The sequence below is a fragment of the Schistocerca nitens genome, chromosome 10 (assembly GCF_023898315.1).
Source record: "Schistocerca nitens isolate TAMUIC-IGC-003100 chromosome 10, iqSchNite1.1, whole genome shotgun sequence".
Taxonomy (NCBI): Eukaryota; Metazoa; Arthropoda; class Insecta; order Orthoptera; family Acrididae; genus Schistocerca; species Schistocerca nitens.
Genome location: NC_064623.1, coordinates 71,675,269 through 71,692,607, shown reverse-complemented (window position 1 = coordinate 71,692,607; position 17,339 = coordinate 71,675,269). Strand labels below are relative to the sequence as shown.

Genomic DNA, 17,339 nt, shown 5'->3' with positions numbered 1-17,339 from the left:
CAAATGAGAAAAGATTAAAATTCAAACAAAAATAAATCGCCAATTGTGTTGCAATTTTGGCAGAATCCTGTAGCCTATTGTATTTTTAATAGGGTACGACTGGAATGGAAACTTACCAAACGATTTTCTCCCTTTTCTTTATCTCAGAAATATGAAAATATTTCTCAGCAAATAGTGTACCATATTTTTGTTTCTATCTTCATTCGGGGTGATGTGGTAAACTTTCTCACCTTAATTATCGTTTGATGTGTTAAAGATTGATTATACATATTTCCAATCAATTTTAACTTTAATGTAATCTCAAGCAGTTCGTAAAGCAATTGCTATCATGTTTTTGTAACCACATTACCCACAGTAAAACAGGCATCAAATTTGTAATTTCTAACGGAACCATGCAGCATTCTTGCTGCAAATTAGAACTGACCCAATAAAACTCTTTCATAGCGCTGAAATTGTGACCACACTGACCACTTGTAGAACCTTGCCAACTATTCGCCAAAGTCAATATCATTTTTGAATTAAAAGATATTTATATTAAAAATATTCACTCGCTCACTCTCTACATGGATAGAAATGGAAAGACAGTACGTTACTGATGTACTTTTTCATATGTTGAAGATAACTGGAGTGTACAAATAAAATCCTTTAGTAAGTTTCAGTCCCAGCTGTTCATTGATAAAGATACACTGGGTTGCAGGATTCCACTGGACTTAAAACGAAATTGGCAATTTATTCTCATCTGAGTTGTTAAACTTTGTTTTTTCAAAGTATCATCAACGCCACCAATACCACTGTCCCCGCCCCTAACGAGCCATCTGCACAGATTGGGACCATGTTATTATGCGCAATCTCTACCAGTGAGACACTTAAGGCCAAGTTCTTATTCAAATGGGCAAAAAATACGCAAAGTTTCGACTTTTTCTTGAGTCAATGGAAAGACATACAAAGGATCTGCTTGAGGATTATGATGTATTATACTTTGAACTTTATTTTACATGTTCAATAAAAAAAAACAAAGTGGCGCCCACAATTATGGTTTGAGCAAGCGCCTGTGAGTTTGAAATACGCAGACTGCGTGCAATGTAGCCCTCAGGAGTCATCTGAAATCAAAAGTGGATAACTTCAGTCGATGGTACCCTAAATTTATGGGAGCTTATACCTAAAAACAACGAAATAACCTTAAATGCAACGATATGATGCTAACTCTAACTTTACTTCGATTTTTCACTCTTTATGCCTTTACAAAAATAGTTAATATTAACAAAGTTCATATATTATAAGCTCCCAAGAAAAGTGTTTACTTTTTGGGGGTCGAAGGTAGATGTTAATAGGTGGGCCGTTTTTATTTTATGCAGCACACAGTTTTGAAAAATCGTTTCTCGAGAAGAACCAGTCTAAAGTTGAGAGAAAACTTTTATATGTATTATTAGTTCAGTGTCCATAAAAAGTCCCCGTTATTATATATTTATGTGTTACTGAACACAGATCTGAAAGTAGAATTTCAAATTGGCTACTCCACTATGGCTGACTAAAAATTATCTTTTGACCAATTTTGACAAACCTTTGGCCAAAAAACGTGTTTTCGTTACTTACGTTTAGTGTGCAATTCCACGACCGTATATTAAACCTTCCTCTAACCCTACTTGTTCCTGGAGAGCAATTCCTTCGTTCTTCCCGACGAGAAAAGCCGACCTGGCTTGCATGCATACTGCAATAGAGATCATTCTGTGAACGTGCGTCACGGACGGCACGACAAGTTTTCTACCTGGGCCGACCATCTCCGTCTTAGAGCGTCCCACGACGGCCGTGACACTGCTTCTAACAATGGTCTGTGGAAACTTTTGTAACGCACGGATTAAAAAACCTTTTCGTCCCAACATTCAGGACACGTATAGCTTTAAAAAAATGCATAAAAAATTGAATTTTCCACCATGTTGAATGAGAACCTGGCCTTAAAAATTACGCCTTATAGATCTCTTAAAATACGACACCTTCTTCCAGGCTACCACCAAATTTCAAGGAAACATGCACCATAGTGGGCTACGGACAGCGTGGAGCAAACCTGAAGCCGAAAACGGGTCTCCAGCGAGCCGCCAGCTTCATTACCGAACCCGGACCCACGTGTGGCCGGACTGATGTCAAAGTGAGTACCACAACACGCAACTTCTAGAACATAGCAAATCCGTGGCCCGTATCTGTACTGTGCCTCAAAAACGCCTGCTGAAATTGTTCAGCACGGCGCTCGACTATTTTCCAAAGGTTCTACATTATTTTCGAACAACTGACAGAAAGTTCAACAGAAGTCGCCTAAAACACTGCATGAAAATAATATCTGTACAATGTATGTCGCAATGCCTACAGTATACGTTTTAGAGACCATTTTCTTCATTCTGTGCAGTACATTCCTTGAACAATATCTTTTTGTGGATACGATGGCCAAAAGACATACGTTCTGTCTGCAGTAGGCTAGATTCTCCTACTGACAGGAAAAAACGTCAGGACATCAAAAAGCCGATTTCTCCCATACGTTTCCTGTGCGTATTTCTTGTGGATTTTGACACGTTCCACATCACAACGGTTTTTCAATGCTATTGATCAATGGAATATGTAACTAACTAACTGACCTTGCTGTGGTGGTTGGGCTTACGTAACTAACAACATCACACCTGTACACCCATACACACTGAGTAGCACTGTTCGTTTAACATCAAACATGCAGCTTAAGGGGACCCGGAGGTGGTCAAATCCAAAAAATTACGGTTTTTTTTTTTTGCTCCCGAAAATTAATTGGAACATTCCTCTTTAGTGTAAACTTTGAATTATTGTTCTACTCGCCCTAGAAGTGGAGTTATTACCATTTTCCCCCAAGCCTGAAGAGGAAATGGGCGGCCGCTGAATGCATCTAACACCCTCTCGTGACTTCCTGGCGAACTGCTTGGGATTTTCTCGGCCTGTTACGCATACAGCGCCTTATGTTACGCGTACAGCGAGTGTGCAAGGGTTGGCTACATCGTTTTCTGTGACAAATATTACCCCTATTTCCTTACAGCTTACTCCTATTTTCCTCAGAATTTCGAACATCTTGCTCCATTTAATATTGTCGTACACTTTTGTTCTGGTTACGATGCCACGTTTTAGTAACCGTGTATATAAGAAGAGAAGAACGTAGGGAAAAGGAAATTAAAACTAATACCAATTTGCGATACTACAATGAATAAGAGCGCGGAACATCTTCTCTTTGCTGTTTACCGTTTCGAATTAGTTCAGTGTTGCGCCTGTTGTTGGTAGTATTATACTTCTTGTGTAAAGCGGGTAATATGCAGTATGTACAAGAATCAGGAGGGAACAATAAAACCAATTTTTCATGACTTAGCACAGCCAGAATTGTTACACAAATGTCTACACGGAAAGACGCAGAATCCTAATGAGAGCGTAAACAATTTGATTTGGAAAGTGATTCCTAAAAGGGTGTTTGTAAGCATAAAAACATTGCACTTTGGCATTTATGATGCAATAGCAACCTACAACCAAGGGAACAGTGTGAAGTGTGAAGTTCTGGAGGCATTAGGATTTACAGCTGGGGTGAACACTGTACGAGCACTAAGAAATATTGACAGAGAAAGGATAAGAGGAGCAGAAAGAAGAGAAAGGCATATGAAGTATGATGGAACAACAGGCCAGAAAAGAAGACAGAAGAGGAAGCTTTTGGAGGATGAAGAAGAAGACCCTGATAATCCATCCTACAGTGCAGGAATGTATTGAGAAACTTTGATAGCCATTTCCCGTAAATTAGAATTTTTCGAATATAAGGAACATTTTTTCAAAATCCACTCGAGCTACAGAGATGAAATTTTTATACAGCACTCCTAGTGGTCAAACTTACATTGTAACACAGCCATTTGGCAATATGTTCAGTAGTTTCATTTCAGTTTAATTATAAAGCAATTATTTGTAAAAAAAATTTGGGTCATTAATAAAAAAAATAATTGGAAGGAAACTAGAAAAGATACTCCAAAATCCCTCTGTCATAACTGCAATACTAAACCACTCTATATTTTTAAAAAAATTCAAATGTTTCTATTTGGTAGTTTATTCATAAATGTTCCTCAAACTTTGTGATTTTAACATGGGCAGCATAGGCACCTCCGGCTCCCCTTAAGCATTGTTGTATGATTCATTTGTCATTTGTAGCCGACCACTACTAAATTATGATGCTTACAGCGCCATCTATTGCTACATTTTGTAACTACTATTTTTCTTCTGCCATACGTTTTCTCCCTTCTCTGACAATATTCTGTTGCAATTTGGCGTCATTCTGATCAGTGGTGTTATTTCTATAGCGGTTTGAAAGTTTAACTTTAATTAAATCACCCTGTATATGGCGGTAGTATCTCGAAAACAAGGTAAAAAATGGCAGTGCACTGGCGAGCTGCCATTTGCAGACAGTTGATTCATGAGAAAAAGTTTCCAAAGTGATTATCGCTGTATGACAGGCATCAAGAGATTTTGAACGTGAAATGCTGCCACAAACTATTTTATATTCTCGGCAATCGCAGGTGTTGAAAGGCATGTTGTTAAGAAGAACTCCGCTAACAGTTGGTAAAATTGTTTATTAAAACAACCGGTTTCACGACCTTAAGCCGTATCATCAGGTGCAACAACGTTAGAAGACCGTAGGCGTACCCACAGCCCTAGTCAAAATTTACTATTCAGACGATATTCACTGAATAGCAAATTTTGACTGGGAGCGATGGTGATGATGATGATGATGATGATGATGATGATGATGATGATGATGATGATGTTAGGTTTGTGGGGCGCTCAACTGCGCGATCGTCAGCGCCCAGGGAGCCTATGATCTTATAAAGCTGTTGCAGCTGATGATGCGGCTTTAGGCCATGAAACATATTAAGTTTTAATAAGCAACTATTTTATCAGCTGTCAGTGCAACGGTAATTGGAGCTAGACGCATGGGACAACCCATTTCGGAAATTGTTGGGAACTCAATATTGCGAGATCTATATACACCTAACGTATGCGTTTGGACGGTACGGCGAAATCGGAGTTAATGGGCAACAGGCGACCGAAGTGAGTGCCTTTGCTAAAAGTAAGCCATAGCTTGCTGCGCTTCTCCTAGATTTGTGACCTTACTGGTTGGACCATAGACCACTAGAAAACCGTGACCTGGTGACTTGAGTCCAGATTTGAGTTGGTAAGAGCTGATAGTAGGGTTTGAGTGTGATGCAGGCCCCACGAAGCCATGCACCCAAATTGTCAACAAGGCACTGTGCAAGCTGGTGAGGCTACATAATAGTGTGGGCTGTGTTCACATGAAATGGACTGGGTCGTCCGGTTATGTTAGGCAACTTGGAGACGATTTGCAGCCATTCATGAATTTAATGTTCCCAAACAACGATGTAATTTTTATGGATAAGAAGCGCCACAATTGTTCATGGTTGGTTTGAAGAGCATTCAGGACAATTCCAGCAAACAGTGTGGACCACCCAGATCACCTGCCATGAATCCTAACGAACAAAATCAAGAGGTTAGTTCCTGCACAACATCCCGCACAGGAACATTTTCCCAGTTATGGATGAGTATAGAGGCAGTGTGGCTCAACATTTCTGCGTGGGTTCCAGAGACTTCTTGAGTCGATGCCACGTCGAGCTTCTGCACTACGCCTAGCAAAAGGAGGAACAACACGATATTAGGAGGTATCCCATGACTTTTGTCGCCTCAGTACATACTGATACCGCCAATCAGTCACGGCTGTTCTCTCAGTAAAATTATACCTTGTATTCTGCTGAAATTGCTGGCCTGTTGAACATTTTGGGTCATGGTCAATTTCTGAAGGAAAGGCTGTATGAAATTTTGTGTTTTTTGCAAACTAACAAATTTTGCTCAATTGGGTGTGACTCAGACACAGCCATTTTGCTTAGTAATAGCTCCTCTAAACTTATCTTGTTAGTTTTTCTGTTGCTCAGCCTTGGCCATTTGGGATAAAGAAACATTTTAACGAAAACTTGTAATGTCTATGTGGATATGATTGAGACTGCTCTCTGGAGTTAGTGGACTTAAATCCTTTTAAAGGAAAGAGCTGTTGTTTTGAATTTGCTTGAGACAAGAAATTTAATGCAAATACAGATTTCACTGAAACTGTTTGTATTTCCTAGCATAAGAACTTTAACAGTAACAATTTTCTGGAATTAATAGTGTTTATGGTTTTTCTTTTGGGAAGGAAATTGACTTACGAAATACATAATCTAACATCGAACCTTTTCGTGGCACGACAATGCATTTCACCTCATTCAAGAGAGAAAAAAAATACACCTGATGATGGACCCACAGGGTCCGAAATGTATCGTGTACTTAATAAACACGAGAAATTGCAACTGAAGGCGTTTTTATTCATACCTCCATTTTACTGAATAGTCACCTTTGAAGCCGCAAAATATGGATAAAATTAAGGTATCTAGTGTTTGCCTTGATGTTAAAATAAATTTTGAGAAGAGCTCAGTGGCTTATCACTCAGGGACCATGGGGTCCAAGCGAACCAGCTCCATCGTGAAGTGCCACCCATTCCCTGCCTCTTGGATGCGTCTCAAAAACGAGAAGCACAGATGCCAATAATTTGCAGTATTTATGGGGTAGCTAAGCTGAGGAGACCAGGTCAGTGCCCCACGGCTCCGAGCAACAAAAGGCCTCGTAGCAATGAAAAGAAAGAACCAGAAAATTGAAACTGACAAGTGCAAAAACATAGACACTACACTCATCGACGTATGCATCCATAGCATGTCGGTCAACAGCTGTTTCCCAGGATGAGTTAATTCCACGAATCCGTCAGAAATAGAGACATGTGGATCATTTACTTCGTTTACCCAAGACGAACATCAGTCTGCAGGGGTTAGCGAAGTCAGTGATGGAGGATTCATCTTGAGTGGAGTATACAGCTGAGTACAAGCAATAATTAAGAACTCAAAATCACCATGAAATTTTTACTTGTCGCACTGTTGAAAGCCACAATTCAAATTTAGTCTTTAAAGATGCTTTAGAGACTTACCAAGAAAGTGTTTTTAAACAGTTGATAACATCTACAAGTTGATGACCACAACTGCTGAGGTGGTCAGATTTGAAAATTTGTCCAGTGAGTATCTTCAATGTAATTCTTAGGTCACTAAATCTTAGGTTACGGTCTGAGACATACGGCACCGCCTGTACAGTTGAAAAATGATTCGTTGGCGTTCTTAAAGATCTGGCAAAAATTATTTTTTGAAGTAATAAATATAATGAACGCAGTGTAACATTATTCGTAATGAGAATTTCGAAACCTGGGGCTTTCTTACAATTTTAGTAATTCAGTAATAAAAATATCAGTAAAGAATCTAAATTTTTTAAATCTGAGATTATAGATGCAGCAAATGCATATAACCTCTTAGAATCGGCGCCGTCAAAAAAAGGATCATTAACAATCTGTTGACAAACTTTCAATATTAGTGAAAGGTGGACATTGTGTGTAACTTCCCTAACAAACGAATAAAAACGTATAAAACGTAAACGTAGAAAAACGTATAAAAATAGTGAACAAGCACTTTGACGAACTTTTCTAGAATGAGAGGCGGTCAGTAACTAGAGTCGAAGTGACTCTTTTTTACTCAATAACTGACACCATTTATTCACATCTTAAAACGCCATTTCAGATAAAGATTTAAGTAATGCCGCATGAGGTTTGGAGTTACATACAAAAGGTGGATCTACTTGTTTTAGGTGCGTGCAATTGCTAAAGATGGACGAGTAAGTTTAAAGATGTTGAGGCGGGAACATCTGACACAGTTCACGTGCCACCACAGCAGAACTTCAGAGACTGAATCTCACCACCGTTCAGAACCCTCTATACAGTCCAAATTTAGCACCGTCTGACTTCCATCTGTTCCCGATAATGAAAGACGATATGCGGAGACATCATTATGCTTCTGATGAAGACATTAAGATAACTGTGAGACTGTGATTTCGGAAACAGAGTGTCGACTTCTTCCGTGACGGTTTCAGAAAACTTGTTCATCGTTGGCAGAAATTTATCCAATTGGCTGGTGATTAGGTGGAAAAGAGAATATTGGTAATTAAAGATCATATTCTAAGGATTATTACTGTGTTTGATTTATTAAAATATTCCCATCCAAACCCAATTAACGGAGGTGGAGGCATTACTTTTCATTCAACCCTTGTACTACAAAAGGTGCATAAACATTGGACTGAGGATCTTAGACTATATAATGCAAATTATTGTATCAAAATACACGTCTTAGTTCTACTTGAAATGATATCAAGGTCATTGATATATTATGACAACCCCTTCATGTATTATAACGTTCTTCCATTTACAATGAACAGCCATAGAACCTGGTACACACGCCTAATATCGTGTAGGACCCCCGAGAGCATGCAGACGTGCCGCAACAGGACGTGGCATGGTCTCGACTAATGTCTGAGGTAGTGCTGGAGGGAACTGACACCACGAATCCTGCAGGTCTCTCCATAAATCCGTAAGAGTACAAGGGGGTGGAGATCTCTTCTGGACAGCACGTTGCAAGGCATCTCAAATACGCTCAATAACGTTCACGTCTTGGGAGATTGGTGGCCAGCGGAAGTGTTTCAACTCAGAAGAATGTTCCTGAGGCACTCTGTAGCAATTCTGGGCGTGTGGGGTGTCACACTGTCCTTCTGGAATTGCTCAAGGCCGTCGGAATGCACAATCGACATGAATGGATGCAGTTGATCAGACAGGATGCTTATGTACGTGTCACCTGCCAGAGTCGTATCTAGACGTATCAGGGGTCCCATATCACTCCATCTGCACACGCCCCACACCATTACAGAGCGTCCACCAGCATGACTAGTCCTCTGCTGACGTGCAGGTTCCATGGATTCATGAAGTTATTTCTGTACCCCTACATGTCCAAAACGAGGATAATGGAATGTAGTCGAATTAAGTCGGGTGATGCTGACGGAATTAGATTAGGAAATTAGACAAAGTACTAACGGAGTTTTGCTATTTGGGGAGCAAAGTAACTGATGATGGTCGAAGTAGAGAGGATATAAAATGTAAACTGGCAATGGCAAGGAAAGCGTTTCTGAAGAAGAGAAATTTGTTAACATCGAGTATACATTTAAGTGTCAGGAAGTCATTTCTGAAAGTATTTGTATGGAGTGTAGCCATGTATGGAGGTGAAACATGGACGATAAATAGTTTGGACAAGAAGAGAATAGAAGCTTTCGAAATGTGGTGATACAGAAGAATGCTGAAGATTAGATGGGTAAATCACATAACTAATGAGGAAGTATTGAATAGGATTGGGGAGAAGAGAAGTTTGTGGCACAACTTGACCAAAAGAAGGGATCGGTTGGTAGGACATGTTCTGAGGCATCAAGGGATCACCAGCGTGGAGGGTAAATATCGTAGAGGGAGACCAAGAGATGAATACACTAAGCAGATTCAGAAGGATGTAGGTTGCAGTAGGTACTGGGAGATGAAGAAGCTTGCACAGGATAGAGTAGCATGGAGAGCTGCATCAAACCAGTCTCAGGACTGAAGACCACAACAACAACAACAACACGTCCATCCGCTCAATACAATTTGAAACGAGACTCGTCCGACCAGGCAACATGTTTACAGTCATCGACAGTCCAATGTTGGTGTTCACGGGCCCAGGCGAGGCGTAAGGTTTTGTGTCGTGCAGTTGTCAAGGATACACGTGTGGGCCTTCGGCTCCGAAAGCCCATATCGATGATGTTTCGATGAATGGTTCGCACGCTGACACTTGTTCATGGCCCAGCATTGAAATATGCAGCAATTTGCGGAAGGATTGCACTTCTGTCACGTTTAACGATTCTCTTCAGTCGTCGTTGGCCCCGTTCTTGCAAGATCTTTTTCCGGCCGCAGGGATGTCGGTGATTTGATGTTTTACCGGATGCGTGATATTCATGCTACACTCGTGAAATGGTCGTACGGAAAAATCCCGACTTCATCGTTACCTCGGAGATGCTGTGTCCCATCTCTCGTGCCCCGACTATAACGCCAAGTTCAAACTCTCTTAAATCTTGATAATCTGCCATTGTAGCAGCAGTAACCGATCTGTCGAGTGCACCAGGCACTTGATTCTTATGTAGGCGTTGTCGACTGCAGCGCAGTATTCTACCTGTTTACATATCTCTGTATTTGAATACGCATGCCTATACGAGTTTCTTTGGAGCTTGAGTGTGTAAGTGTTATATTTTTACCTGCAGGCGTCCATGTTGTGGAAGACAGGAGTTTTGATGAATTGTTCGGTAATGACAGCCTGTAACACTCTTTATTATACTTGAAAAAAGCCAATCAGGATCTATAATAGTTTTAAGACTGTGCGCCATATGATTACCGACTTAATGTGGAAATCGATTACACGAAAACATTGATACTGGCAATTGTTTGGTAGCCGATCCAATGGTGGAACTGAGAGTTTCTCCGCCGGATGACTGAATTTATCTTGTCTGCCCACATTACTTCATGTAGACCCGAGACAGGGAAACTAGTTTTGCTAACGCACTTGCAGATATGGCTGGCAAAACAATTGTCTTTTCATATGTGTCACGGTTCAACTAAACAGTGCTAATATCAGTATAGAATTGTAAATAAATACCTACGATTGGTCTTTGAACCAATAATTAGTTATCACATACATAACATGTTAAGGATGTTTGCGGCATGTTACAACAAAATAGGAGATTTGATCAACAGTCTGAGACACTTACCAGGTTGGCTTAATGGATGTAGACTATAATTATCGCAAAAAGTACATCCATAGAATCCTAGATTGCAGACAAGTCAGTGCGTACAAACGTGTAATTCTGAACAAATATGGTCATAGATTTATTATGTTTTTTTTTATGCTTATCTGAACTCTAGGTCTCTTCTTGCTTATAAGAGCATCACACGAATATGTCGACTCTCTTCCCAATACACACACACACACAAACACACTTTACGCCACTCACAAAAATCAGTGCTAGAGAGAAACATGTCTATCAATCCCTAATTTCTATGCAAAATGTATGCTGACTGCAAATGTCACTTATGAATAGTGTATTTCGTGAGAAGAGTATAGTTCGTTTTTAGATCACATAATACTAGTGTGCTGATTGAAGCTACTGGTATCAAGTCCAATATTAAGACATTGGTTTCTCGGGGAAAGGTCTTCCCGTTAGTAAGTTCTGTGTTGCAGTTACAAAAGATTCACTGCTACGAAGTGTGGCCAACAAGCTTATAAACTCACATTACAGGATCTGAGAATCATACTAGGTTGGCTCACTAAGTGACGAATATGATAATCAGGCACCTTATCGTTAACGTATGATCCCTAAACAAAACATCCAGCAGAGTCCTATAAGAGGACTACATTACATGCAAAGATTATGAGCATTTCTCTTTCCTAGCTAGATGTTGCATTTATCGTGTTAGAAGAGAACGATAAAAATATTTAATAATATCCTTTCTAAGACGTTCTCCTCTCAAAAGCATGAGATAGTGGTTGCCACAAGTTTCCCCAAATGAAATTCCCTGATATTTCCCTGATTTCCAGACACGTTTAAGCATTTCTCCCTGGCAAATTTAGAGATCTCAAGGGTAAGTTGAGATGTAAGTTGACAATCTGTCTTTGTAGCTATTGTACAAGAAACAATATTGCAAACGAGGAAATATAAAAAAAAAAACTTGCAAGCCGATGGCGTTTCCTGATGTGAGCAAAAATCTTAAATACTAACATCGACATCTTTTGTAATGAACAGTTTTAGATGGAGAAAGCAACCCAAATGGTACATGTGTTTCATTAAGACCACTGATGCCTTTTTGTTTCAATGAAATGAAACACATTTGGTGACAAAAATATGCATTTCCTTGGAGTCGCAGAACAGATTTAAAATACCTTCAATGATTTCAGAAATAGCCTCAGAAACAAGTAGGCCTCTAGAAAGAAGTGTTTAAGGCGGGAAATTGTCTAAAACAATACTATAGGTGACCGCCGATAAAATGTTGGTTCTGCTATGTTCGATTTGTCAGTTATTACCTTCTGTCTTCTATCTATTATTTTACAGGTATTTTGGAATTTTTCGTTCGAGAAATATATGAGCACACAGCGTACAAACCGCCAGCGACTGACACAATGTCTTCTTCTTATCGTCCATACTTTCTAACATATAAACTACTTTTGAAGTGCCAGAATGTACTAGACCAAACACCACAATGTACAACGTACTTGCGGCGAGAAATCGATCGCCCATGACCTCTGGCTGAGGAGCGCCACAGTCCTGGGTCCGTGGATAAACCATGAAACTCCGCTGTACAGGGTGTCCCAAAAAGAATGACCCGATTTTAACTTGTAATAATATTGAGACAAATGTCACTAGGTAACTGAAACAGCGCTAGATGTAGTGGGTGTGGTCTAGAGTTTCAGAAAAAATCCGCTAGATGTCGCTACGAGAGCTGACTTGGAGCGTGCAGCCAGTCTCGCGCAATATGGCGTTCGCCCAACAGAAGGGGTATTGTGTTATTGAATTCAGTCGTACTCAATCAGTGATCGCAGTTCAGTGGGCGTTTCATATTCGATTTCGTGCTAAACGTTCCTCCCTTACCTCATAACATTGATGAACTAAAAACCAGAATATCAGCTGCTGTAGCCTCAGTGACAGAAGACACCTTACACTCAGTTTGGAATGAATTCGGCTATCGGCTAGATGTCATCCACGCAGCCAATGGAGGACATATTGAACATCTATGATGGATTTTTATAAACTTCTGTATTTTCTGAATAATTTAGTATGTAATTTGTTGGTGTTAATCCCTTCTTCCTAATAAATAATTCTATTAAAAATCGGGTCATTCTTTTTGGGACACCCTGTATTACGCTGCACACAAACAGACCTGGCCTGTGGGCAGGTCCATGAGACTAGATCCGACGGGCAGAACCTGCACATTAGTGGGAACCGAATGGCTTCAGATCGGCAAGCTCGATCCACTACAGATACCCGCAGAAATGGCCTCCGGCTTTGGCCCATCGTGGAAATCGACTCACATGGCTAGCTATTCACGAGCCACAGACAGCATATTGAGGAAATGAGACCACGGTGATCAATTCATGCAACAGATAACGTTTTTAAATACTCTGAGAATCAATACTAATGAGGATAGGTGACAACTCACCATGAAAATGATCTCTGGGCTGCAGACAGACATGTAGAAGAGACAATCACACTCTCATGACTAACTTTTAAGCCACAACTTTTGTCAGAAAACGAGAGCACACACACATTCACCCAATCACTCAGACACAACTTATGCACACATGACTGTCGTCTCCGGCCAGTGCGTCTACATCTCTGACAATCAGATCCAAACAAATCACACCTCATGACTCCCTGCCTCTCGTCGACAGCTGCTAGGTTAGTGGCAAGAAGTGGTGGCAGCACTGGGACACCTCAGTAAACAAACCATTTCATCTACCGACACAAAAATGAGATTTCTCAAGTGTCTTTTTTTTTTTCAAATTTGCCTGACGTGTTTGAAATTCCCTGTTATTCCCTGATTTTCAGAACCTGAGGCAACCCTGGAGACTGAACTTGATTCCGACATTACCTAATTTCCAACTTTTCATCGACAACAATGTCGTAGAGTTCTAACAACACCAATTCTGTTCAGAAAATTCTGGCACAGTCGTAATTTCGGGCCAATGGTGTGTTGGCGCGAAATGCAGTTGGCATCCCTACATACGCTCGTGTTTGATGTGTAACTGCCAGAAGTTTCATTGTTGTATGTCTTGTTCCTTATTGTTCAATGCTGTATTGAGTAGAATGTCGTGCTGCACAGTTTGCGAATTTCGAAATGGCAGGGTTCGAGGAGCAATGCACCTGCATTAAATTTTGCGTGAAACTCAAGAAAACTTTTATAGATACACCAAATAATGCAGGAAGCCTATGGCGATGAGTGCTTGATTCGTATTTGATGTTATGAATGGTTCACACGGTTTGAAAACGGTCTGTCGGAAGTTGAAGATGACCCTCGTTCAGGATTCCATTCGACATCTACCGACGACACTCAGGAACGTCAACGAAATCGTGCGTGCCAAACGAAGGCTGACTGTACGGGAGAGTGCAGAAGAATGTAACATTTCAGTTGGATTATGTCACGCTGGCCGGGGTGGCCGAGTGATTCTAGGCGCTACAGTCTGGAACCGCGAGCCTGCTACGGTCGCAGGTTCGAATCCTGCCTCGGGCATGGATGTGTGCGATGTCCTTAGGTTAGTTAGGTTTAAGTAGTTCTAAGTTCTAGGGGACTGATGACCTCAGAAGTTAAGTCCCATAATGCTCAGAGCCATTTGAACCATTTTTTGAATTATGTCACGAAATCCTGACATAGAATCTTGAAATGCATACAGTTGCCGCCAAGTTTGTCCCACAGCTCATGAGTCAAGACCAGAAAGACCTCCTCTTCGCAGTCTGTGAAGAGCTTTCGGATCGTGTAAATGAGAAGGAGATGTTCCTTCAGAGAATCATAACTGGTGATGAGACGTGGATCTACAGTTATGATGTTGAGACCAAGGTTCAGTCTTCACAGTGCGTCGGGAAAGGTTCTCCAAGACCAAAAAACGCTTGTCAGGTCAGGTCGAATGTCAAAGCCAAGCTGATAGCTTTCTTTGACTTGGAGGATTAGTTCATCACGAATTCGTGCCACAAGGACAAACTGTTAATCGATGGTACTATTGGGACGTGTTGCGGCGCCTACAAAAAAATGTGAGAAGAAAACGGCCTGAAATGTGGTGAGACAATTCATGGCTCTTGCATCACGAATAACGATCTCGCAAGTTCATCCCTATTGGTGCGTGACTATTGCAAACAAAAAAAAAAAAATTGTATTGTGCCTCATCCTCTATACTCTCCAAAGTTGAAAACCCCATTGAAAAGATGAAGACTTGCAACGATATACGAGATAAAAGAAAATTCGCAGACGGCACTTCGCGCAATCCAGCAAGATGCGTACTGTGTGTAATTAGTATGTAATTTAGCGGCGACTAGACACTTCAACAAGAACAACAAACAACAGGATTAGCGTTGCCACAACTTAACAAATAGCCTCTAGTCCCCTAATGTTACATCAGTGCCCATTCCCAGCTGGCCATGGTTGATTGGCAAATGGAGATGGGTGCCTTCAATAACTGCTTACAAACATTACTGATTTAGGTAATTTATTAATAACAGTTCACTGAAAAACAAGTCTTAAAACACATCATAGAAAGGCTGGTTAAATGGCTGTTCCTTTGATTAATCAGGTAATAAATTCTCAACCAATAACAGTAGCAAACAGCATCACTTCCAAATAAAAACTTACAGAATCGTAATGGTAGAAAGGTACCATACAAACTTCAACAGTCACTTTCATTTAACACGCAGGTATCAAAACATATCCAAAACTTACAGTTAGCATATTTGTCAAATTTCAGTGTTTATAACCCGCTGAACTAAGTGCAGAGCTGACAGTTTCAAATCTGTCCTGTGAGTAATCCTGATAACAGAAAATTGTGTTCACAATTAAGAAATATAATAAGTTTATGACAACGCCCATCTGAAACTGGCCACACTTTTACACAATCGTAAATTCCGTTGAAAAGTGACAGTTACTGCTCAATCTCCGCACAGTTAAGTAAACTAACACCGCAGAAGTCACTGTAGGTTAATACACTTACCGTATTCCACTGCTTTCTTCTCCAGTATCATGACACCCTTACTGTGGGCGAACATGCTACAGCACAGCGTGGTCAGGTTGGCCCCACGCTGTTTTGTTTATCTGCTGTGGCAAAACACCCATAAACGACATTGGCCACAGCTCGCCATAAATTGCGTTCATACAATTGCAGAGCCCATGACTTATCGTTCCACAGCAGCGTTGAATTCCCAAGCGTCTCGGTTTCACCATCGGTTCATTACCAGAGTGCCAAAATTGTTAATGCTCAATTCGGACCATCCGGACCCCAACACTCTGCTGTTCTTTCCTTCTCGCTCGGTGCTCTCTAACCTCCTCTCCTCGTCGCCAGAGGGCCACTCGCCAGCAACTCGGCGGCCCAGTAACTCTGGCGAGGCCAATATCGACCTTAACACTCGCGGCCGAAACAATCGTGCTGAAAATCGGCCCAGTACCAAGACTGATTTCGTAAGTGGAAACTGCGTTGGGAGTGGGTTATCGATTGTGGAGGAGAGTATTTCGAAGGAGACCATGCACAATAGCTAAAAAGTAAGTGTATAAAAATTTTGTGAACAAAGTACCGGAAATTTTGAACAGATCTCGTACATAGGAACCAGGAGAGAGGCGGATTCGTTGTCAAATCTTAACGTCCAGAACTATACATCTGATGATATTATTGTAACCAATAAGAGCAGGGTGTGCTTTTGTTGCCAACTATTGCTTTTTTTAAATAAAACTGTATGGGTAAATCCATCAGCTCACAGACAAGTAATTAAAATTTTAGAACGTCTCTCCAGATGCTTGGTGTTTCGACAGGTGAAAGTGATAGCATTATCAAAACGGCTTCTGCCAATTACAGACGCCGTCACTAGTGTGTGGGCACTGCTCATACATCGTTTCTTATGGCTACAGTGTAGCATCAGTCTTCTGGACGCCGCAACAATAGATGGAGTTGGTAACTTTCTGGCCATTAACGGGACCGATCGACAGGTCGGTAATTCCCCATTTTATCAGTTTGCGTTGGATGATTTTCCCACGGTAACTTGAAGCTACTAGGATGCCTCTTCCTCTGCACCAATGGAGTGTCACTGTCGGCTCGTATTCCAGGTCTGACTTCCGCAGGAATCACTACCGTGTCAGTAAAGTCGGCAGAGACGTATTGCATCTCGTCAAAAATATGGCGATGATTGTACTGATATCATATATGTGTAGCCTGGTTAACCAGTGATTGTTCGTATGCTGTTCGCAATTTGAATAATGTTGGTGGTAGATTAATTGTAAGTGAGTTTTTGCAGAATCAGTATGACAGATGATGCGCGTGAACTTTGCAGCTATGTTGAATACCCCTTTTATCAGTTTTCTTAGGCCTTTTTTCCTGCATTTTGAGGCTGTGGACTTCAGGACTAGACGTTCCACTTATGCTGAGAGTAATAGTTCGACTCCAGCTCTCAGCTGCCTGCAGCCTTTTTGGATCACATAAATTGGGAAGAAATGGTGATGGTTTTGCTGTTATCAAGCATGAGCAGCCCGTTTTTTCCAGTAGCCATTGTGTATTTATTGTTCGTAGTTTGAATCGCGT

The 17,339-nt window shown here is 40.9% G+C and overlaps 1 protein-coding gene across 1 annotated transcript in view; it reads left to right on the top strand.

Annotated features, from left to right (window-relative positions):
- Positions 1 to 17,339, top strand: part of LOC126210427 (serine protease ami-like) — a 104,471-nt gene that overhangs the window by 66,982 nt on the left and 20,150 nt on the right. Inside the window, exon 3 of the mRNA XM_049939657.1 lies at positions 2,002 to 2,143. Within this exon, the coding sequence (XP_049795614.1) occupies positions 2,002 to 2,143 (142 nt within the window). The remainder of the gene's footprint in view (positions 1 to 2,001; positions 2,144 to 17,339) is intronic.